The 25,157-nt window shown below is 37.8% G+C and overlaps 2 protein-coding genes across 5 annotated transcripts in view; one reads left to right on the forward strand and one right to left on the reverse strand.

The window, feature by feature from the left end:
* Positions 1 to 8,993: 8,993 nt before the first annotated feature.
* On the reverse strand, positions 8,994 to 18,380 carry LOC137109135 (protein phosphatase 1D-like). 2 transcript variants are annotated; one of them, XM_067494568.1, is made up of 7 exons: positions 17,708 to 18,380; positions 13,577 to 13,805; positions 13,341 to 13,465; positions 12,796 to 12,977; positions 12,458 to 12,685; positions 12,015 to 12,102; positions 11,004 to 11,143 (listed from the first exon to the last, which is right to left on the reverse strand). In XM_067494568.1, exons 1-6 carry the CDS (start codon positions 18,210 to 18,212, stop codon positions 12,019 to 12,021), a joined length of 1,353 nt encoding a protein of 450 aa, XP_067350669.1. In that variant the 5' UTR covers positions 18,213 to 18,380; the 3' UTR covers positions 11,004 to 11,143; positions 12,015 to 12,018. The 2 variants fall into 2 exon arrangements, with proteins under 2 accessions (XP_067350668.1, XP_067350669.1); XM_067494567.1 differs by lacking the exon at positions 12,015 to 12,102 and having other exon boundaries at positions 8,994 to 11,143.
* A 2,549-nt stretch (positions 18,381 to 20,929) lies between these two features.
* The window catches only part of LOC137109040 (roundabout homolog 1-like), an 80,874-nt gene continuing 76,646 nt past the window's right edge, over positions 20,930 to 25,157 (forward strand). For 2 of the 3 annotated variants that reach the window (XM_067494364.1, XM_067494366.1), the window contains exons 1-5: positions 20,930 to 21,118; positions 22,238 to 22,415; positions 22,830 to 22,878; positions 24,743 to 24,829; positions 24,948 to 25,074. The gene's annotated coding sequence lies outside the window, so the exon portion shown is untranslated. The remainder of the gene's footprint in view (positions 21,119 to 22,237; positions 22,416 to 22,829; positions 22,879 to 24,742; positions 24,830 to 24,947; positions 25,075 to 25,157) is intronic. The other variant, XM_067494365.1, reaches the window with a different exon arrangement.

The following is a 25,157-nucleotide window of genomic DNA, read 5'->3' on the forward strand; positions in this document are numbered from 1 at the left end:
TCTAAAAAGCATCTGATGACTATTAGTGCAGCTCTCAACTTTAATGGCTTTAGGCATAATTTTTCTAACTCACCGGACTTTCTCACTTTTTCAAAGTATTCCATTAAATACTCTTTTATTTGAAGTGCAATTGAAATCCCAGTTTATACATGCAAACGTAATAAAGGCCATGTAACGTATGACAAAACCTTTTCTAGAATATTCACACACCACACATACTGTTGTATAGTATATATTAAATAACATGTTGGTTTGAATGTTTGATGTCCTATTAATGAGAATATTCTTTTTTGAGTTTTGACGCAAACTTTGGACTCTCAGTGGTTAAAAAATGTTAAGAAACAAGTAAGTATTTTCCATTTTATTCTAATGTGAATAAAAGAGTTCGTGCCTGATTGGGAACTGATTTTGGATCTTTACCCTTTGGGATGCCACACAGCTTAGGTTGTTTTCTTGCATTGGATTTGCTATTAAATCATTCACTCACTGACTTTCGAAGCCTGTCACTTCCATGCAATTTCTGATATCCAGAAGTGTCAGAAATCCAATTAGGCAGGCAGCAGACGGCTTTTGAAGCTGTCTTTTGACTCATCTGTACCCTGCCTCACCTAACCCTTAACCCTTTTAACACTGAATGTGTGCTTCTTTTCTGAAGCAGATGCAACCTTTCATAGCCAAGGGCGTCTGACAGTAGGGGCGGATGGGACCTTAGGGGACAAGAGGACTGCAATACTTAATATTACATGACACTCAGTGTAGCTCTTGGCACTGCAGTTCACTTCCCAGAGAAAAGCTACAATGTTACAGTACGTAATCATGCTAAGGTTTATGGAGTAATACAGTTATTATTGTTGCTGGACAAGTATCAGCAGTTTTTTTGATTGTGTTGGTGGTGGTGGTTTTAAATTATTTAAGCTATCGTATTTTAAGTTTTGTTACATTTTTAAATGTGGGCCACAGACGACTTTCTTAATATTATAGAGTTCTAATCAATGCTTTTATAATACAAACGGGTTAATGGACAATGTATAATATACCTGGGATCACCCTTAGGGATTAGCTGACTAAAGGGTTTCTCTCAGCTCCGTGAAGCAGGTCAGTGCATTTCGGGGACACTGCTTTGGTTTTGCAGCCAAAAACAATCTTGTTTTGCCTCACTCGTACTTGAAAAGTCCCTGCCCAATCATCAGTCAACAGACAAGCAACATGAGCTAATAAACAAAATAGAGCAAAGTGGGACATTTAGAGTTTGTGGGGTATTCAACTTTGCGCCTCCTCACACAACTCGAATGGCTGTTAATTTTGCTCTATGCCTGCTACATTGGCTTACATGATCAGCAGAACTTTAACAATGCCGTGCTGTTTAAAGTCTGGTCAGCTGTAGCCAGGTGCAGGTTTCAGTCAAAATTAAAAGTGCACTTAATCAAAAAACATAAAAGTAAATGGAAGCAGGATCCTCAAAAGAACCTATAGATGAACAAGGTCAAGAGTCTGAAAGCCCAAAGTTAAACTTTGCTATAATGATGATGTTCAGTCACACAGTCTTTCACATCTTACTTTTAGAAGTAAGCATGCTAACCTTTCTTCAAATGCTCTAAACACAAAGTACAGCTGTGGCGATTGTCAAGCTCTAATGTTTGGTTTGTATTTGATCTGATATAAAAAAAAAATGAAAAAAGTTATACCAATGAGGACATTATTACCATACCAAGTTCACCAAATATGGATTCACATATCTGTAAAACTATTGGGAAAATCATATTGGCTCTAGGGAAAATCCTACTGTATATATGATTTTGTCCATCATATATGGCAAATACTGCTTTGGTGTGTCACAAGTTTGGGAGCTCAGCTAATTCACTGTCTGCAACTCTGCTGGTTGGGCAATTAAAGAGCATGTTTTCCTCTGCTGTGCCACAGGCTGCATCATATGATGTGCCACTTGTGTATGTTTTCATATGACACCACCTGTTGTGATGCATTTATATTTTTTTACCTTATTTTTATCTACATTTAGCTTACTGCAGTTTCCACCTGGAGCCATGCAGGCCTGTGCAGTGCCTTGTCACTCACTGTAAGCCTGTGACAACACAAGCAAATAAGGCAGGTAAAGTGGAACCTAGTTTACTGCCTGATACCTTAATTTGTGAGACTACTGAATTGTCCAGCTGCACTAAAGACATTTGAAATGGCCCTGAGTCTGTCCAGTCACATACAAAGAGCGGCAGGCAGCAGCGTGCACAGCTACGCATATGCGTGAGCCCTGTTCAGTGTTTCCTTGAATTTCAATTTAACAGATCTGTTTAAGTTTCTAATCTCCCTTTCTGGCTTGGCTATTGTAAAGGCTATTAAGCTGTTGGCATCACTGTGGCCTTTCGTAACCAATAAGGTGCTGGTGTTACACCAATTAAGCAATCTGGCACTGGCACTTTGGATCAGGTGGCAAAACTAAATGCCTTAGCATCTGCACACGTATGTTCATGCATGTGTGTTTATTTTATGTGTTGACTGGTTAATGATGTTAGTAGCGAAAATGCTGCTTAGAGTTTGGCCAAGAGCCTCGGTTGATTGTTCTAACTGGTTTTGTACCTCACTCAGTGGGAACTGTTCTGGCCGGAGTCAATAATTTAAGGAACGTTTTTATTTTTAAACAATTATGTAACATTTTATAGTTTTTATTGTATGTGTCAGTGCGTGTCAAGGGGAAACTTTCTTTAGCAACAATAAATGAAAGCAAACTTTAAACAGAGAGACGGAGCAGCGATGCACAAATATCTAGGCAAATCTTCAGCTTTCCAAAGTCCCATTAGAGGTTAGCTGAGGCTAATCATGATGGGTTCAAAGATTAGGGCTGCAGTGATGCAGACAGTGCGGTGGAGTAGAAAAAGCTGAGCTGAGGAAATTTACAAAGTCAACTTTATTTGAACGTGCATATAATAAGATTAGTGACACATATGGGAGCTTAATATGCCTGAGCTCCTGGCCTGTCCTGTCCCAACCCTAACCCTACCCTGATTAACCTCTTCCACAATTTAGGCTGCGTATGTTCTGTGGATATTTACTATGGTTGTGCATTCATGCCTGCAGGACTTCTCTATGGTTAACATGAAAAGTTATCTTGTTGAGTATGTGTGCGTGTGTGTGTGTGTGTGTGTGTGTGTTGTGTACATGATATGGGAAAGTGAGTATATAGATTAGCATACATGTTACAAATCAAGCACTGGTCACTAAACTGCACCACAAGGCTCAAAGATTAATAGATGCTGCTTTATCTCTGGTGATGCTGCTGCTGCTGCTGATGATGATGATAACAATGATGAAAAGATGCCTTTATAGATTTTTTTTTTCAGGCAACTTTTAAGTCTTGACATATGATGGGTTCAAAGATTTCGAAGCACCACTCACTTGATGACCCACCTCCACACCATAACTTCTAGTTTCCTCTTTTGGTTTTATTCAAGTGGTTGGTAAATGGATCACAAAGCGCAAAAAAAAGACATTGTCCTCGTCAGCATGAATTGTTTATAAATTTCGGTGACTCCCGTGTAATTTCATAAGATCAAATACCTGCATAACTGACATTTCCTCTGCTGCCAGAGTAATGAATTCACCTCTGGTTAACATCAGTATGTGAGCATTGTCATTTAGCGCGTGTTGGTGTTAGCATTTAGCTCAAAGCATGACTGTTGCCTCCTTCAACTGTTGTGTAACTGGATTGTGTTATTATCTCGTACATTCTATTATATTACTGTCATTTATTTTACTAGATTTTCACACACACACATATGCCATTCATTGTGTGTCTATTAGGATTTGGGGTGGATGGCTGCACCATGATAGTTTGTTGTTGGGCTACTGTGAAAAAGTCTTTTCAAATGTCAATAGCTTGTCTTTACAGGTTATCTGAGGTTGTGTGTGTTTGTGTGGTGTGTGGTCTTCACTGTCTGCTTTCCCTTACAGGGGCTTGTGTTGAGCAAGTGAAAGTGTTGGCATTAAAAGCAGCAGACACACTGGCAGTGACAGAGGAGGCGCAGGGCCGCTCCCAGGCTTCCAGCATTTCATCCTGCCGTCACTCTCACCTTAATCGAAACTGAAAAGACAACACATTCTAGAGATACAAATTCAGTGAGTTGAGAGCTGCCTCCATCGCCAGCAGGGAATTGGGAATGAGATGAGTCAACTTCTTCTTTTCACTTCTCCCATCTGTGTTTTAACATCTGCTAGGGTCTGTGTGTTTGTGCATGTAACCAGGTTTGGCAAAGAGCAGCCAGAGGTAACGAGGCAGATTATACATTTCTATCTCATCAGATGAGTTGCTTTTCCCATTTTTTTTTTTTTTTTTTAGATGTACGCAGTTCATATATTTACATTTTAGAATCTAGAAATGCCTTATATTGTTGTAATTGGAAGCTGCTGTTGAAATTGTTTGATGCTGCCCCACCAGCAACATGCAGGATTGTATCTGTGCTCTGATGAAACAAATCAAAGCAGGCTACAGGAGGCGTACAGGTCTGTAAATCTGCATTCATGCCAGGGCAGCAGAATGGTAACAGTTTCCATAGAAATGACTCGAAAGTGTTCACAGGGTTATTGCCATTATTTAGCTAACGCACTGTTACTGCTACTGCAGCAGCCAAGATTCGCTAAATAATTGCTCTTACTAACCAGCTGAACTAGGCTGTAATTACATTACCTGTAAATTCTAGGTTGTGATAGTATACGTACACGTGGATCCAGGTGTAAACACACAGCACAAAAGGTACCTTTTTAAGTATATGAATAATTTCATAAAAATATTTAGAAATTGGTGCTGGTGCTGGTTTTGTATCCCTTCCGTAGATATTATGTTGATACTGTACTTTTTCTTCACTCTCGTTTTTCTTTCCCTTTTAAAAGCCTGAGAAAACTTATATTGCACCTAAAGTCACTTCAAGACAGCATAGTTATGTATTTCAGGCCTTGTATCCCTTCTATTAATTTTGTGATTGTATCACACTGCCAGAAAACATCTGGTCCCGATGCATATAATTCTTGATAGACATCTAAAATGTCACATCAGTGCCAACAATGACTCCTTAAATGATACTGTGACTCTGAAAGTGGTTTAAGTGACCAAGCAGAGTTGGAGAGATTTATTTGTTCTGACACTTACCACACACCATACCACTCATTTGTGAGCTTAAGGCATTAACACTGTTTAAAGAGGTCAATAGGATTATTACTAGACCTTTTCTCTATCTGGGTGTTGGGCAGAATAACACTTATCAACTTTGGTTTACAGGGACGACCCTCTCTGGCGTTATAATCCAGGCTTCAGAGGCTTCAGAGTAAAAGCCTTAAAAGCTATGCAAGGTCAGAAAGCACTGATAGATCGCATTAGCCGAGGATTAACCAGTCTTCTGCCACGCTTACACGGTAACAAAACCGCCATAACAAAAAGACTCTTTTTCAAACGACAAACTGTGAACTTTTTAATAGTGATGGAAATGTTGACTCTTTGAAGTGAGTCAGACCATTTGGCTCAGCTTAGGAATAAGAGACAGCTATTTCAAATGGCTCTGCATTTAGTTCCAAATCTGTTTTTTTTTTAATATTTAGCCCAATTTAGCCAAGGTATTTCCCTATGATTGGTTTCCGTGCATGTATATTTTTTAAGTCACTCAATATATTCATATTAACCCTTATTTTACAAGAATTTTAGAAACATAAACGAGTATAAAACATGTCAACCCTATTACAGTTTTTTATTTATAATACATGTTGAAAATTTGCATTTTATCACAAACACTTCACACTGTGCATCTGGTACCATTTGACACTACTTTTCTAAAACCTAGTTTCCTTGTTTATATTTATATATGGTCTTATTGCTTATTTGGGGTTTGAGCAGAGTTTGAGATTTTGGTTACGTGCCAGATCTCAGGCCTGTAGTTAACACAAAGTCCAGACATGTTCATGTTTTATTCTCAGGAATAAAATGTATTAATAAATAGCTCACATGTGCTATTTTTGAGCTTTTCTTTGTCTTAAAGCGGCAGTTGCTAACATAACACAACGGATGCTGTCAGAAACATTAACAGTCTTTACATCTTCCTCTAATTTTGATGATCTAATTTTCTTTGTATTAAAATAGATTTTAAAAATTTGGCATGGAAGAAAGTACTGTTTAAGGACTCATATCAATGTCAATGTATTAGTATTAGTACTGGTTTACTAAAGAATATTGTTCTTATAATGATAATATATAAAACAAATATTATTATAAAAAATGAACAATACCCAGCCACAAGCCTGTAGAACATCATTTCTCTTTCTTTTTCTTTTTACTGCACCCATATCATACCCTCACATCATCACTTACTGTTACCCGACCTCTTCGCAACAGTGCACAGCCATACTGAGCTTGATCGATGCTCCCATGCTTTGTTTTAGCCTTTTAGGATGGAACTATTTACATCATTATCACTGTTAGTCAATAAATTCCACCCAATGTGAAACTGCTAGAGGGACTTAAAATGATGTAACGGTTGAGTTTATTGTCCCTCCGGGTTTATATCTGTGAGGAAGAGAGTGGGCAAGTGAGTGGCCTGAAATACAAGAGCGAGAAAGAGGTTATGGAGGAACGCACACAACTTTGTGAACAAGCCATGAAGCAGAAAAAGGGGTGCTGACTATCTGGGCTGAAGGTGTCATTCAACTAAACGAGGTCCGATCAAGTGGGAACTAAGGCGAAGGCCTATGGGAAACATGGTCAGCGACACAGACTGTACAGTTTGAAGGCGTCGATGTACCAGACCTTGTGACCTAACACCAAGGGAATCCATTGTGTTGCCACAAGTCCCCTATTCATCTACTCTCATCAAGATCAGATAATGAGTATAAGCATAAAAATTCATTTTCATCACAAGATGCCTGTAAACCAGACCAGTGCCACAAAGCAGGACGAGAAAAGCTTTTTTTTTACTGCTACAGGTCATTTGTCACATAAATTAAATAATAAGGAATAGAGGATTGGGAATCTGGGAATTGCACTGAGCCTTTTATGAGAGTGAAATATTAAATAACAGCATTTCTATGATGAAAATAATGTGTGATCACAATACTGCTTCCTTGAGTCAGAGCAAGGGACAAAAAGAGGACGTGTCACCTCGCATCATCCAGAGAAGTCATTCTCTTCATAGCACTTACTCTAGTGCCTCCCAAGAGGTGCAGAAGCAAGCCATTAAAGTCTTGTTGAAACCCTACCGATACTGTCATAAAGAGACAGGGGACATGCAGAAAGTGGGTTAGACAGGCTCCACCAAAGGCTGTGACACTCTAATACTCACAGTTCCCACTGCCCCTGTCCACACAAAGCATGTGAAGGCATAAGATGAACATCTGTCTCTTACATTGTAGAGCTAATGCTGCTAATAAATGTTATGTTAAAATACAGCCATTGGAAAAAAAATGCTTTGTGGAACATATAAAAACTTTTATACTAACAATTTTAGCCATGTTCAGCACAGTTTAATCCCACACGTGTTAGATGTTAGTCCACCAGAGTCTTACCAGTAAAAAAAAAAAAAAAAAATCTAAAAGTTATTAAATATATTTAATTATACTCTTATGTGTTCTATTGACCTAACTTAAGAGTCTTCTGTACTGAGACAGCAAAGCCAGGTAAGGAGATGAAACAGTATTTTTGGAGGCCGTCTACTCCAGCTCAGCCAGTGTCAAATCAAAGTTTTGTTTGAAAAGCTGTAGAATTCATCATTTGGATCTAACCCAAAAAATCACTTGATATTTTGAATGTGAGAGAATAATAGTCTGGACTACTAATCATTTTTCTGACGTTAACTGGTTCTTAGTTCCAGCCTACTCTCTTTTGGCGCTGTCCTACATTGTATCATAATATCATGAATATAATAGAAAAGGGAGGATTTATAATATTGGTATATTAGAAAGATAGTAATCAGGGACAAATGTACAATAGTTGCCATATTCTGTTAGTTCTCCAAAAAAAAAAAAAAAACAACAACAAAAAAACAAAGCTCCTAGTTTGTTGTTATGATGCTTATTTATAGGACAGACAAAGACGGAGGGTGGAGGGAGGGGCGGTGAACACTGTGATGCTCCACTGGCTGATGTACAGTGACAGAGTGTCTGCAGTAAGAGGGGAGCGTTGCATGTTAGGCAGGTCAGCAGATGCTGGGCTGACAGTCAATGAAATATTCAAGTCAAAGACATCGATGTCTGTATGTCTCCGATACAGACCATGGATAAAGACAAGAAATTTGTTCTTAAAGTACAGCGTATGTCATTGAGAACTCACATCACACGAAAAGTTTTTCAATGACCATCTGAGTGATGATATTAACACTAATTTCACGGGAGGAAGTGGAAAGTTTGGGGGTAAAACCTAATTAGCAGTGGCCTCATTTCTTTCACTTGTAATGTAATAGCTGACATTTCATCTTGCTCTTAAAATGACAAGACATCAGATTCTCTCAATACCTTTTTATGCTCACTTGCAGGAAGGCAGATAATTAACGAGTTCATTACAATCAGTTAGTGTTGAAAAACTCACGTATTCCATCTATTTGCTTGCACCTGCTTTAACCTCTTTAAAAAAAAAAAGGAAAGGATAAGTTTGAGATTAACGTAACCTCAAAAACAGCAATTAATTAAGCTCAACTTAATGTGCACATAAATTTGATGGAATGCTATGACAGGAATCTTTTGAAGCAGCCATCTGATGCCTTCACATTACTGCCATCTCCTGGAACATGGAGCAACCACGACCGGGATTATTTCAACTCTACATTGAAATGGCATAGTAGCAGAAGACAATAGCACCATTAGCCGGGTTAAACAAGTTACTTAGCTAAACAGAAACATGCTAAAATGAGAACCAGTCAGCAATTTGCCTACGTAGACAGGCACATTGAATTTAAGTTATTTACAAAGGTTAGTAAGTAATGAAACCAACTCAACCGTTTCAACACCACCAATTGAAAAAAAGAGAAGTTTATTGCAACACACAGACCAATCACTTTAAACGCATGTATTTTACTGAATACATTTAGTTCTGAAAAATGACTACAATGGATATGAACTCACACCCAAGTATAGTTACTGTCAAAACACACCACATGCTCATTAAAATCCACTGCCTTTGAAAAATTTACAAAATACAGAGTAGATCTGAGCATGCTCAGACTCCTGAAAACCCCCATTACTTTGCATAATATTGTACTGTACAAACTTCTATTGCATATTAATGTACTGTACAAAAATTAACAAACTGTTCTGAAATATAATTGCAAATTATATTTACAACCATACAGAGCAGGTGTAGGATGCCGCAGTGTAAATGATAAAATGACAATTAAGTAGAATTGAAGTGCATGCTTAATAGTTGAGGCTGGGCCACAGCTTACACTGACATACTTAAGAGTTTGTGCCTTAAATATTAAAAGATGTATAATACACTTCTGACTCCTTTGTGCTAAGGCAACCATGATACCGTTATGTAAAAAATATAAATCAACACAGTAAGTCAGCTGCCATAATAACACAAGTTACATAGACTTTTTTCCCTTTGTAATTTACTATATAGCACAAATTGGACACTTCCTGTATTGAACATATGGGATCCACATATCCATGAGGTCTGTGTGTGAATTAAAGCACAACAAAAGGATGAAAACTATACACACTGGAAAAATATATGATAACAAACAGGAAGACATGTTGACCTTTTTTTTAAGTGCCTTGTGGGTAATTACAAACAACAAAATGCTATAGACAAAAATCAAGGGCAAAGCAGATGCTGAATGACCTTCCAGTGAGACAGAGGTGCAGCCAGCAACCTTTAATTCTGCCTTCACTATTTAAACTACTATTTATTTTACTTGAATAGAGCCCCAAGATTTGAAAGTAATAAAATGTGGTATGATTTATACCTATGGAAGTACCAGTAAAGGGTCGGTTTTTTAAAATCAACTTGCTTTTTTTCTATTGTGGTAAACTGACCTTTTAACACCTTTTCACAAGCTAAGTGTAAGATTATCACTTAGCTGAGTAGCCACTGTGATCATGACAGTACATAATAAGCCACCGATGACAAAATAAATCATCAATACCCGCATAATTCCCCCAGATCAAAGCTTGTCGGTTTGTTTCATTATTCTGCACTGTACAATATTAGTACTACCATTTGAACTGAACATTATGTGACACAAACTAAACACCAACAACAGTAGTACATTTCTGGTCTGAGGTTTTAACCCCATTCAAGGCTGGAATGTTATAGTACCAAACAAGTCAAAGCAATCTGGAATAGTCAATTCATTTAAGAAAATTGGAAAATCATGTGTCACAATACTTTTGATTTAATCTAAGATTTTGGTGATCTATCTTCCTAAAAATATGCCTTTTGTATATACATGCTTATGGGTATGAAAATAGATTGTGTAGACTAAGCGAATCTAAAATTTATAATTTCTCCAAACATAAACATTTTAAAAGGGGACAAAACAAGAAGTTAATATAGCTTCACATTTACAATCTTGAATTTCTCATACAGTTACCCCCCAACCCCCCAAAAAAGAATATGTATAAAAAGTATACATCTAGCAATATGCCTCTGGCACACTCTGTACATGAGCAAATATGATGTGGGTTATCCATGGTATATATATCTGTTTCCAACAGACATGATTCAGCACACACACAAGGCAGCATTGCGGTGCTGTGGTAGGATGCCGCTTTCCTCGGAGGAGCCTCTTTCTCTCTTTTGAGCACGAGTTTGATGTGACTGTTCACTCTGCACTTTGCTGTGAGGCATCTTCTCAGGGAAACCTTTGTTGGGGGACTGGTCATGCGATTGGTGAGGAGCTCTAAGTTCAGGTAGGTGTGGAGAACGGCGAGATCTTTTTACTGGAGGAGCTGAAACAGCACAATCCATTTGCGTTGTTGACGCTTGCTTTTCAAATACATTTGCCGAACCATGAGAAGGGGGCAGCGTAGCTCTTACAGAGTTCTCATTAGATAAGAGCTGTGAGGTGGCACAAAATGCTGCTTGATAAAGCCCAATTGCCTGCTCAAGAGTTGTGGAACCTTCTTTGAACAGGGAGGGAGCATCCACTGCATCACCACGCTAAAAGCAAATCAAACAATAAAATTAGAAATGTTACTAGTTATTACCAATCTGATATTTAACTACTTGTAAAATGCATAAAATACTAGGTACAAACTAATTTAAATTCAATGTGTTTTTCCCTGTCAGAAAAGAAGAACTCGCCATTCATCAAACAAACACTAGAATGAGACAAAGATGAAAGCCGTTACAAATGGACAAAGACAAAACTTGGGAAAATAATTTCAAACAATATTGGATTGAGATATGTTCAGATGGTTTCAAACTAGGCCATAAATGTAAGGATGCACAAGAGATAACTATAAATATAGACCTATGACATTACATTGAAAAACACTGATGGGTTATGTGGAAGGTACATGCAGTCTGACTGCTTATATCTAGCACTTTAATTTGCACTTTGGAAGGTCTTATAAGGAAGATGAAACTGTCCTGGGAAAAGGCTGTTGGAAGGCATATTTAGCAAAAGACATTAAAATTAGATGGGCTTTCTTGTTCGAGACTGAATTTATACAAAAAATATTTTAAAAATCCTTTCTCCTTACTTAGTACATAGAACTAATACAAAAATGTATAGGGTCCGGTACAGTATAGACTGTAATAGGGTGCATTTTCTCAGTGTAAATATCTAACATTTATGTGTTTTGTCTTTAGTGGACTGATGAATAGTAATTTAAATATTACTTAAAATAGTAATTTAAAAAAAGAATCAAAAAGCATTATTATTATCCAGTACTATATCTAATAATACCAACATTCTCAAGCAAATTCTCAAACGGCTGACTTTTCCCACTACGTTTAAAAAGACAAGCCTGGCTATTCAGCTACAATATAATTCAGCATTTGATCATTTTTATAACTCAACAGTCACCTCACTACCACTCCAGGCATGTCCATCCCTCATGTTCTTCTCCATATATCTCATCGTCTCCATAAAACATGCCATCCTCATGCTCCGCCTGTTGGCCCCGAAAACAAAAAAATCATTTGGTGAACCAATGGTCCACTGTTGGAAACCGCTGGTCTGACCTTAACTCAACAGCTTTTGGTGTTTATGGATCATAATATAACTGGTGGAACATTAAATGATAACAATGAACTGGAATCGATAAAAGACAAACCAGTGAATACCAAGAAACAAACACACAAAAATACTGAAAATATTATTCCAATTCCAGAGTGATCTTGAAGTATTATTCCCACCAGTGACCAACTCTGAATTTGGAAAACATCTGCCATCTTGCTGCAGGAGCTAAATGGTCTCTTCTTATTAGACTTAACAAAAGAAGCATGCAACGAAGATACTGAACTGACCTTTGGGACCTCGCATGTGTTATAAGGACTTCCTGGGTATGGAACATGATCAATTCCTGTGGCCATGTCTACAACAATCTCATCCCGATGCATGGCGATAGGTGGGCCTCCACGCTCTTGCAGGGCCAAGACAATAACTGTTGTGTTGTCTGCACGGAGCATGCGTTCTTTCCAAAACAGTAGCGCTGTGCAGCCCAGCCGTCGGGCGCAAGACATACCCTTTGGTCCCTAGAAGCAAAAAAAGGAACAAGAATTGATACTTTCAAAAAAAACCAAATTGTTCTAAAAATTTTGTATGCCACCTGAACATGTGGCATGTTATTTGTGCCATCACGTACCACCATTTTGTCATGACTATAACACATATTAACAGCGTTATTGGGTGGCATCATATTCCATAGTCCATCACTGCCAAGTATGATGTAGCGATGCCGTTTGGGGTCAAGGGTCATCACCGTGGTATCAGGCTCTGGAGAAACCACAAACTCCCCACTGTAGAAATCGTAGCTCCACAAATCACCTAGCAACAGACAGGAAACTCTATTACTTTTGGAGAAGCAGTTATACAAAAATATTAAACGTCAATATTTGTACAATTTTATGGACGCTAATATGGTGACACTTTTTTGGGGCTGTGAGAGCAATCTGATACCTCCAATGTTGGCTATGTGCTTATACAAATTTTGAACTGAAATATTTAACCATTCTAAAGTAAATGTGGATTAAAATGTATGTGACAAAATGTAATAACAGCTGTATAACATAATAACACACAGGGCCAAGATGTATCTCTAGCTAAAGACACACTCACCAAGTATCTTGTCTCACAAAGAAGCTCTGTCTTAATTTAAAAAAAAAAAAAAAAAGATTTTGCGATATTTACCAAGGGAACGGGCTACAGCCAGGAAGGGGATCTGGTCAATTACTGTACTTCTCCTCACAGGGCCATTATGGGTGAGTCTGGGCCTCTTCCACACAACACGGTTCACTCCAGACTTCTTCATTACGCTTAAGTTACAGGAAAAATGCAACAAACTTAAATATAGTACAAAAGACTTTAAGCTTGTATTACATGTCATGTTAATTGGTATCTGATGTAAGTCCTATCTTCCAACCCACCTGCCCCCTAGTCGTTCAATACGTTCTTTTTCTTTAGGAAGTTCGGGTTTATGGTCTTGTGTTATTTCAAGAGCCTGCAGTGTAATATCAGATTCATTTTCTTTCACTCCAACCACTACTGCTGAATCCCCTACGTGGGCAACATACATGTGAACTCCACGGATCACAATCACACTGGCAGTCGTGCCTGACGTACTGGGCAGGCCTGTAATAGTCTTTGGCCAGTCCGCTGTAAGGAAAAAAAGACAGGTAAAAAAGATCAGTCATAGGACAAATATGACCACGATTTACAAGGGGGACACTACTGGTGGTGTGTGCAAAGCGCCACAATTTGGTTAACAGTCAGTTCAGAAAGAAACTAGTTGTGATTCATAACTTGAAGTACTTAAACACATGAGTATATTTTCTTAAGACAAACGTTTCACTGACAAGTGAACAGGATGCACTGAAGGTAGATAGAACTACTTTACCAGACCCAAAGACTAATGAATACTAATGAAAGGATAAGAGGACTTTCCTCACAAACCCGGAGCTTAAAGCACGTGTCAAGAGAGTTATAAAGGAAGTTACATTCTACTAATTTAGAAAAATCTCACTTAGCTTGGAAAAATTGTTTGATAATATACAAAAATCCCTTCATAATAGAAAGGCATATTATTTATTATTTATAAGAGCTGAAAAAGACAAATAGTTCTGTTGAGCCCACTATTCCATTCTCTCAGCAGCAATGATTCCATGACTTTATTCACAAATACAATTGTAACTACTAGAGGAAAAATAAAAAAAAAAATCACCAGATCGTCCCTGCAACTATTACAGATAGATCTTCATGTACAGTAGCCCTAGAGACATTAATAAGACCCCAATCTCACTTAAACTACTTCTTCACCATTGATCTTGCAAATTAAAGGCCATTATTAAAATTAGGCAATATCCAATCCTTTATTTCTAAAATGTCAAAAAAAATGCATTTGCAATGTAATCATCTGCTCTGGTATAACTTTCCAGTGAGGATTTAGAGTACATCACATTTAGAGTACAACTCCAGTTCAAAAATAACTAATAACCTAATAACTCCATATGAAAGCCTACAATCAATCTCAGGTGGTAGAGTGGCCGCCTACTGATCATAGGATTGGAGGTTGGCACCCCGCTCTTCGACCACGTAATGAAGTGTCCCGGGGGAAGACACCGAACCCCCAACCCCAGCTGCGCAAAGCCAGTCCCAAGCCCGTCAGGAAGGGCATCCAGGGTAAAAACTGTGCCAAATCAACATACTGACAAAATTATCTGCTGTGGTGACTTTAAACTCACAGAATAATCCGAAAGGGCAACATTTTTTTAATAAGCCTTCAATCCAAAATGCTGTAGTAAGAGTACTGAGTTAAATTAGCAAGATTTCTCTATTTATCCACCATTAGCTTCTCTCCATTGCCATTCCATAAAATGTGGGGGGGTATTTAAAATCCACCTAATTACATACAAAGACCTTGGTTTAACTCGATCATATGTGAAAGATCATTATTCCAACAGGCCATTTAGATATCACAATTCATTCTACTTTGCATTCCCAAAGTTTCAAAAGGTACAATGGGAGGCACAGCTATCAAGGCCCTCTTCTGTGGAAACAGGTCCCTATTTAGAGGTGGGAGGCAGATGCAGTCTCCACTGTTAAGACTAGGCTTAAAACCTTTCTTTTTAGAGTTGGTTGTCTATAAAATTTGCCAAATTTTGGGGGATGCACTGAGCTCCTCCCCTCCCCTCTCTCTTTTCCTCTTGCAAATACAGTAAGTATTTGTCACCAATGCATGACATTAACTTTGTATGTTTCTTTTACTTGTAGTTGTGCTTTTCCCTCTTTGTCTCCCTCTCTCTGTGACTTTCTGCAGGTATCCCCTGGTTGGAGTACTGTCTCACAAGGGATTTGCTGGGTTTTCTCTAAATATCTTCATAGTCTTTATGTGAATATTTAAAGTACCTTGAGGTGACTTTGTTGTAAATTGGCGCATTATAAAGTTGAACTGAATTGATAATTGAACTATCGAAATAAGGAATAATCGAAGAATACTTTCTGAAAGGGACTTTTTGCCTCTTTGAAACAATTTACCACGACATATTAGCACACTTTTGAAACAAACACATAAAAAGCTCATTCTGAAAACAAGTGAGAGGCTAATATAGTGTTTTGCAAATGCTTAACTTCAGTTTGCATTACCATTTTGCATGAGCTTTTTCAGCCTAAAGCTTTTAAGAGTAACCACAGGGGGGTCTGTTTCTGTATCAGTATTTATACTCAGCTGAATTACAGTAGTGCTTAACAAAGCCCCAACAGGAGTTTCAAAAGGTAAAACAATTTCTATGTTTAGAGCTAAATGAAAAAAATAAATAAATAAAAAATAAAAAAAATATATAAAAAATAAATAAATAAAAAACTCTATCACCATCATGTGGCAGAAGTGAAAAAGACTTATGTTAGCCACTGATGGGAATGCTGCAGCAGCATAACCCAGGCTTACGTGGCTAAATTTAGCTCGCTTTTGAGAAAACCTTTTCACAAAACAGGATTAAATATATCTGGCCCACATGACCATAGAAACATATCCTTGCATACTTATGCTGTTTAGGCTACTGTACAGATTTTGTATTATTGTGCCAGCATCGGTGTTCACTGGTAAACTACAATATGCCTCCAAATGAGCGCTTTGGTCTTATGGTTACATTATTTTATTAGCCATACCCTGCTGTTGGTTTATTATGTGCTCCACTGTGGTGGTAACCATCACAGATTGCTTTCACTCTCTCATCATTAGAGTACATTTATATGATCTGAGCTTCATGTCTCAGGTCTCTGATTGTTTTAAATAGACCCAAGTTGGCTATGTAATGTGCAAATGTTTTAGGCACTTTTGATTTAGGATATCTCTGTTGCTGTACCATCTGGGAGGTGGCAGACAGGTCCAGAATTTATTCTGCAACATGTCAAAATCCAAAGACATTTTGTTATTGTGTATGAAAAAATACATACATCTTCAGCTTTGAGAAGAAGAAAATGCTTGTCAGGTTATTTTCCGATGATTGAATGATTAAGTTATTAGTCTTCACAACTCAACACTGATAAATCCACAGGAACTGCGACAACTTCTCCAAGACATTTGGAACTTACCAGCCAAGTTCCTAAACAAATGTGTCCAAGTGTAACTACAGTAACAAATGACATGAGGAAACACTTTCATTTAAACAGGTGGCAGTAGTTTGTATATGCCATCCAAAAAAGAAAAGGAACACATTGAAAAACCATAAACAAAGCAGAGTGTACCAATAATGCTCACAGCACTCTCAGTCATCAAAGACTACTTCAGTTTCTTCAGATGAGCATGTGGTTGAGAAGAGTATGTTCAAATTGTGATGGTAAAATAAGAGAACGATGAAAAATAAGAAGAGCAAGTGCTTCCTTGCTTTACCTCTGTTTCTTACTGATTCACCCAGCTGAACAGCCATTTGAGTGGTCTCTCACTTACAGGGAACACTGCTGATTTAACGTGCTGAATCTGCTGAAGGTTCAAATAGTGTCAAGGGTGCGAGACACGCCACAATGACTAGGGCTACAGATGCTCACCAACAGCCCAACATTGACCAACAAAAGAAACTAAAGTTGTTTTAAAGGCAACGGGTGACTGATATTTTGTAATCATTTATTTTTGTGTAACAGGAATTCATACATAACGATCTCTTCATAATATAACTTTTAAAAGAACTATGTTTAGTTTTTACTGTTCTAGGCACGTATGAAGAGCATGGATATAAAGGATAAAACATTATGTTCCCATCAACTAAACAGTAAATTAAATACATATACTATCAGTAAAAGCAATGCTAAAATACAAGTACAGTACCACACATCAAATGCATAACCTGTGTTGCACAAGAAAAATCAAGCAGTACAAATTTTGTTAACGCCAAATAAGATTCACAGTAACATATAGTGGGCATCACCATTATTATGCTGCTTCGTGACACTGTTTGCTATATAACGTTGCTGAGTCTGTGACAGCTAAACGCACGGGCAGTAACGTTGGAAGCAATAAAACAGTTCAAAGAAAACTAGGGGTAAACATAACGTCAGTGACTTACGTAGCTCTTTCCACATTGCGTGGTGACAGGCGATGAACCCTTTCTTTAGAGCAGCACACACTTCACTGTGATCTTTCGACCAGAACCCCCGCTGCCTTTTTAACAAATCCCATAGATTTTCCCGTGCGAAATGTGCCGCTTCTCGTCCCCCGTGACCATCAAAAACAGCGAAAAACGCTACGGACTTCCGAGTGTCGACAACATGCTCTGCCACTTTTACGTCTAGTACCGGTTCGTTTTTGTTGCCACTGTTCTCATTTGATAGACTCTCTACCCACATAGCAGAAGCTGGACCAGTTTCAGCATTGAGGGTTTGATCGTTTGTCTGTTTGGTAGGCTCACATTCCGCCTTCCCCTGTCCTCCATGTCTGTGCGACTTTGGATAATCTTCGACTGTCGACGGCGTCGGCTCATACTCGATTGTTATCTCGACAACATCCTCCATGTATTTTCTCCCTCCTTGCTCCGAAAATGCACTCATACGAAATATTATCGCCTCATCCATGGCTGTGAATACCCAATGGTAATTTTCTAAGCTATAAATAGGTACATGTAGCTGTTAACTATATCTTACAAGCTACAATTTTGAACCGATTTTGCCGCGATTATATGGCTGAAGCTTTCCTTTTTGTTTATCTTCTCGGAGACTCCCCGCTGTACGTAATGACGTACCGTTTTTCCACCTATCAACTTCGTTAATACGCACGGCACGCCTGGATATCGTGCTGCCTTTACTGGCACTCGAGAACTTCGTAATTCCAGCAATCACATAACACGCCTCGATAAACTTTACACAAGACAGCAAATTAAAAACCCCGTGGTTTGAGGTGGACCTTCATATTTCACGTGATATTATCTCCGGTTTGTCACAGACTATCCCAGTTTCTGTCTTACGTGCGATTGCACAATGATGAAAAGTCAAGATAACTTTTTTTTTACTCCTCAAAAAATGAAGACACTTTAACGTAGCACGGATCTCCCTCCAGTAGACAAGCCACAAGCCAGTAAATTAACAATATTTAAATGTTTTTCTGCTTTGGTGTTTTTGCTGTTTGTGTTGGACTGCACAGTTGTGAGAGGTAACGTTCTGTTTCCATTCACAAATGTATCCACCTTTTCAGAAGCAATATTACATATTATTTGTGATACAGAAATTAAGCTAACTCAGAACTAAGCTAACCTAAACCTGTCAATTTAGACCCACTGTAATGTTAAACAAGCTTTAAACTTGTCAAAGTAACAACTTTTAACCTTAAAGACTAACATAATAACTCATTGCTCATGAATATTTTACTTTGATCTGCGCCAAAGACTTACTTCAAATACTTGAATTCAGACTTATATTACATTTTCTCTGTATGGGGGCGGCAGTGGTTCAGTTGTGTTGAAGGTTCGTGACGCGTGTCCCTGGGCAAGACACTGAACCCCAAACAGCCCAGCCGCAGTGCAGGTCCCAAGCCCGGTAGAAAATGGGGATGGTTGAGTTAGGAATATATGGAACCAAAGTCGGAATATATGGAACCAAAGTCGGAATATATGGAACCAAACTCGGAATATATATAGCACTAAAGTTGGAATATATGGAATGGAAACTGACGTCATCAACACGCTGGCGCCATCTTGAGTTTTCAATGTGTAATGTTTGCCATGCTGCTGACTGAGACACGCATTGTGCGCCCATGCTATCTGCTGTTCAGCTGACTTCAAGCTGAGCCTTCATTTCAGTCGTCATCTGACTGAGAAACCCATAACTTCATTCAAGAATGATGGTCAAAGTTCTTTCTGCAATGTTTAGTTGTTTACTTGTGCCTTTCTGTGTGGAATCCAGAAACATGCATGTAAGTTTAATTGGGGAATCTAAAAATTGGCCATAGGTGTGAATGTGAGTGTGAATGGTTGTCTGTCTGTGTATGTCTCTCTGTGGCCCAGCGGTCTGTCTAGGGTTGACCCCTCGTCTTGCCCTATCACACAGCAGCCTATAATCCCCGGAGTAACTAAGTTGGGGTTTAGTGTCTTGCTCAAGGACACTTCGACATGCGACTTGGAAGAGACAGGGATCGAACCAAAAACTATGGGATTCTTTGAGGACCAAACTACTGTGCGACAGTCGCAATCTTTAATATTGCACAATATTATTGTGTTTCATTCGGTATATTCAGTTTGGTTTGGAGTTTGGTTCCATATTCTCAACCTTCAATATATTTAATCAATATATTAAAAATTTCATTCCATATATTCAGACTCTCATTCAAAATAGTCCAACTTTCATTCCATTTTCTCAATATTGGCATGCCATTTTCTCACAAATTATTTCCTGAATGACATTCCATAATATGTGTGTGTGTGTGTGTGTGTGTGTGTGTGTGTGTATCCATTTGTGTGTATAAATATATATATATATATATATATATATATATATGTGTGTGTGTGTGTGTGTGAGACATGTCACAATTCAAAATGCTGCAGCAAGAGTGCTGACTGCAACTAGCAAGAGAAATCATATTTCACCTTCACTAGCTCTAAATGGTGTAGTTCCATCGTATATAAAATACCTCATACTTCCATATCATCACAGTAGACCCCTTCAATCTCAGAATGCAGGCCTTGTGATTCCCAGACTTTCCAGAGGTAAAATGGGAGGCAGAGCCTTTAGCTATCAAGCTCCTTTTCTGTGTAACCAGCTCCCAGTTCCTAGATTTGGGAAGTAGACACCCTCTCTACTTTTAAGTCCAGGCTGAAAACCTTCCTCTTTGATAAAGCTTATATCTTTAGATACTTGACTTTATTCTGTAAAGTGTCTTGAGATTACTTTGTTGTGAATTGGTGCTGTATAAATAAAGCTGAATTGAATGTCACAGTAGGGAAAAAAACAAAGGTGTAATGAGTAAAATTGATTATGGCAGAATTCAGTTAAGCTGCTTTGATTTCAGGCTCATGGTATTGTTTTTCCTGGCTCACTGTAACATGGCCATGGATTACTGGGGTACTTGGATAGAATGAAACCATTGTTAAAGCTATTGTTAACACCTTATTCTTTATTGCAGTGCCAAGTCAAATTCTGTTGAGGAACAGGCAAATCCTGCTTTATTGCCACTTTCATTTCAAGCAACAAGCACTGGACAGTATTCTTCACAACACCCTGGTTTGGTTATTACTTATAATAATGTATTGAATATGGCTTGTAAATATATTGTCATCATGTTTTTTTGTCTGTACTATTAACATGTAATCAAACACTCTTGAACTGGGTTTGCATTTGTGGCACGTGAACTTATGACCTGGATTGGCCGATTTGAACTGCTGCCACCTGATTGGAAAAGATGGTAGCACAAACTTCATATACACCAGATGACAACAACCCAATGTCTCCACCTCTGCCCGTCCCAACCAACCCAGCATTTGACTCTATGAGTATGTACAGTATGTATGTTAGTATGTAAATAAGTTACATACATTGAGCTCCAGGAAGCCACAGTAAGAGTGAGAGTGAGACCCTTTTATTTTGCTAATTTTTGTCCCGTTTCGCATTCGGGTGTTAAGGTTATAGAATCTGTGTTTTAATCTTGTGTATTTGGTTTGGTTAGGTAAGGTAACCCTAAAAAAACCCTAACTTTAAAAAACAGTGCACATGGGTACATTTTCGTGTGTTTGTAGGAGCAAAGCAATGCAGTGCTACAGTAATGCCAGGTGGAGGCAGTGTTATTTCAGTCAAATTTAAATTCTGCCATGTCTTTCTAGCCTCCACAGCAGTTTAACATACTGTGTATTTTACTGGCATGATGGCAGCACATAAAGTATCCGTTGCCTTTAACATAAAAAAAGATCTGTTATGCAAGACCTATTTCAATTTTCTCATTGTAAAGTAAAGGCCTTAATATGAAAATTGGTGATAGGATAAAATTAAATAACACACATGATGAGAGGGGAATGTGTGTTCTAGCATACATCTATACAACAAGAGAGCACAAGTAACATTATTGATGCTCCTGCAGTGCATAATCTGTGCCTTTTTGAACATGGGAGATGTATTTACTGTGATTACTCTTAAATAATGCAGTTGATATTGACACCATTGGCACCATAGAGAAATTATTAATATTAACAGGAAACTTTTGAGCAAGATAACATGCGGGTAAGTTAATCAGATCTTTCCAAAAGAAAGGATAAGTCTAATTTCTCATTGCAACTTAACACAGTATGGATTTCTCTGAGCACCTGCTCAGCTTCTGTATTTCCCTTCTCACAGGGAGGGTATTTACATCTCTTTCTCTTATGTGTGTGTGGAAGATGATAGAGACAGTAAGTAAGAGGGAAAGGAGATACACGTGTTTATGTGGAGAAAATAGGACTTACCCACATTATACTTTCCCTCAGTATCTCTATTCCTTCATCCCTTAATACCTGAAGGTCTGACCTTGACTTTTACCCTAAAAAAAACAGTGTTTTAATATCCACATGCTTTCTTCTTTCTTTCTTTTTTCTTTCTTTTTCATTTTTGTTTTTCTCTTTACTGCTCATGTCCATTAATAGTCAAGCCCTCAGAGAGGTCCTGTCTGCATACAGGCCACCATTACAGATGAAGAAGCAAAGTGATTTCCATGTAAATGGTGACAGAATGTCATTTTCAAGAGAAGCTGCAGAGAAAATGAATTCCTGAAGACGAGAGAGATTACCAAGGGGCAATGACACCTGGATTGCATTCTCACAGGTTTCCCATGCAGCATTGTATAATGGTCCATCCACAAGAACAGCTTTGTTTACTTTCCTGAATGTGTAGATGCTGATGTGTCAGTCAGTCTAACTAAAGAGAAAAGGGACTCAAATATCCTCATATAAATGTATTGTAATTTAACCATTGACTATTTTCTGATATGGGCAAATCAAAGTTGACCGTATGAGTGACTGCGTATGAGAAAACAATTTTACTGAAGGAAATCAGTGTAGTCAGGGTATATTAATTGATTGGTGATTGGGATAAATAACTTGTAATTTGCCCTCAATAGACAACAGGACTGGCCATTAGCCTATGTGGGTTTACCATAGAGCTAAAAAAACAAAAACAACAATTAAGACAAATGATTCAGCACTGCCAACAGAGACCAAGTCTTTTTTCTTTTACTAGCAGAGAGAAGACACATCACTAAATGACCACTGTCAACACTTTCACGGAGGTTAGTACAGTATAAAGGGTATTGTTTCACTACTATTTCTAATTATGTGAATTTAAATAAATTAGAGATTATTTTGATGACCTACCCAACATTTCAACACTCACTAATGAGCTGGAAAATTAATTTAAAGTGACATATCTTTATATGAATGATGCTATTTATGACCTTAGAAGGTCATGGTTGATTTGCATCTATAACTAACTTCTTCACATATTTCAAAGAGGTGTTCTACAAATAAACAGGAATGTAATAACATAATGTTTCATCTCATCCAATGGTTAGTTATCACTTTTATTGTTTAGTGTATTCTCTAACTCGGTACAGCAACCATGACGTTAGATCACATTAAGTAAGGAAGGAAAATTACAAAAAGTAACAGAATAGAAATAAATGTAATTAAAAATTACAACATACTGTAACATTGCTCCTAAATTGCTTGATCAATCTATTGTTTCAATTTTATAACACTGTTATCGTTAAGGGCTATGACAATATATTAAGTGATAGCCTGCATCCTCAAAGTAGGAAACATTCTTATGTTTTCCACTTCTTTCTTTGTGAGTCTGACTTGGTCATCCTGAGAGGTTTAGCAATATTCTTGCTAGAGAAGTCAATTTTTATGAAAGGATTTTCTGACCAGTGTCACACTCACAAGTCCGCTCTGTCTGTATGATAGATGAGCATTAATATTTACTTGAGGTTAACTTAAAACTGCACTGCGGAGTTAATTAAAGGATGTCGATAAGTGTGCAGTTGGGGAAAATTGTTTTGGGTAACGTTCTCTGATACATCTAAAGGGCAGCAATAGACTATATACAGGACATTTTTATGGAGCAATGAAGTGCTCACTTTAATAGATTTAGAAATACTGTTATATACTGCACATGTCTTACATGAAGTCCATGTATTGCAGCCTTTTCACAAACTCAGATAAAGCAAATGTAACACAAATAATAAACCATAGATAAAAGCACATTTCGACTCTTGCACATGACACGGTAGATTGAATAGAATAAATTTCTGCTGAGCAATGTTGCGGATCAATTCTCCTTTTGTGTCTCATGCTATTGAACTGGAGATACATCCATCAGTCATTGGGGACATTGTTTTAATAAGACATAAATACATACATACATACATAAAATATTGTTAAAAATATTCATTTATTCTAAACATGGCTAAACAAATACATAAAGGAGTGGGAGGAAAGGGATAAATATACAGGGTAGGTGGACTGAAAACTGTAAAATTTCTGTTGGTGTAAATGTGTTTGACTTTGCTATCTTTGTGATGAATTGGGTGTTTTCTTGCCTTCTGGTCAATATATGCTAAGGTTCCACCACCCCCCACTGTATATACCTCAATAGAAAAAAAGCATAAAGGAAAATAAATGGGCAAAAGCTATTTCAATTTCACTCAGTGAAAGAGAGAAAGGTAGCTGGTTTTGCTGCAGGTAACTGTAGGCTCTGTGGGATACCTTTCTGCAGATTGTGAACCACAACACAGGGATGTTATACTGCAACAACACACTGGTCCTCTGTCCAGTGCTGCACCTAGCTTGAGCACTGGTATTCACAGCCAGTATGGAATGTATTGTGCATACAATATAAAGCTCCACATAGGTTCAAATGCATGCATTGCAGTACATGTTTTAGAAAATGGTAAATAACGTGGACATGCAGATGATAACATTGTAGAAATATTCAAATAAAGTCTTATACATGATTTACTGTTCACTGACAAGCTGTTTGACACATAATGATAGTATTCAGGATAATCTTCAATGTCCATGACGTTCCTAGTGACTGAAAAACGACTGTTTTTAATAGTGAAAAAAAATTAAAATAATACTTTTGTCTTTAAGAGTTAAATCCACGCTTAATCTGTAAGCATGAATCGTCTGAGTGCAGCCTTAGGACCCTGAGGATATTGGACCTAGGTTGCTGCAGAGGTAGGTTTGTGATTTGTATGCACTCCATCTGATAGCGTCTCCTGGATCACAGATGGATTATTTAGGCTTTTCTCTCAGTGTAGCCTTCATCTTTTGATTTTTCTCTCCTTTTTTAAAGGTCTACAACATCCCTTCTTTTTTCTTTCTACTTTCATTGTTACATGGATACCTAAAACATGCACAGGCAGAGATTTGGGTATACCAGACGAAATGGAACAATAATGCTGACGGAATAGCCTGGAGGGGTAAGTTGTAAAGTTGTACTCATTCATATTTGTTAGGTTTAGTTAATAATTTCACTACTGTTACTTACTACTTACTACATAAG

The sequence above is a fragment of the Channa argus genome, chromosome 24 (assembly GCF_033026475.1).
Source record: "Channa argus isolate prfri chromosome 24, Channa argus male v1.0, whole genome shotgun sequence".
In the NCBI taxonomy this organism is placed as follows: domain Eukaryota; kingdom Metazoa; phylum Chordata; class Actinopteri; order Anabantiformes; family Channidae; genus Channa; species Channa argus.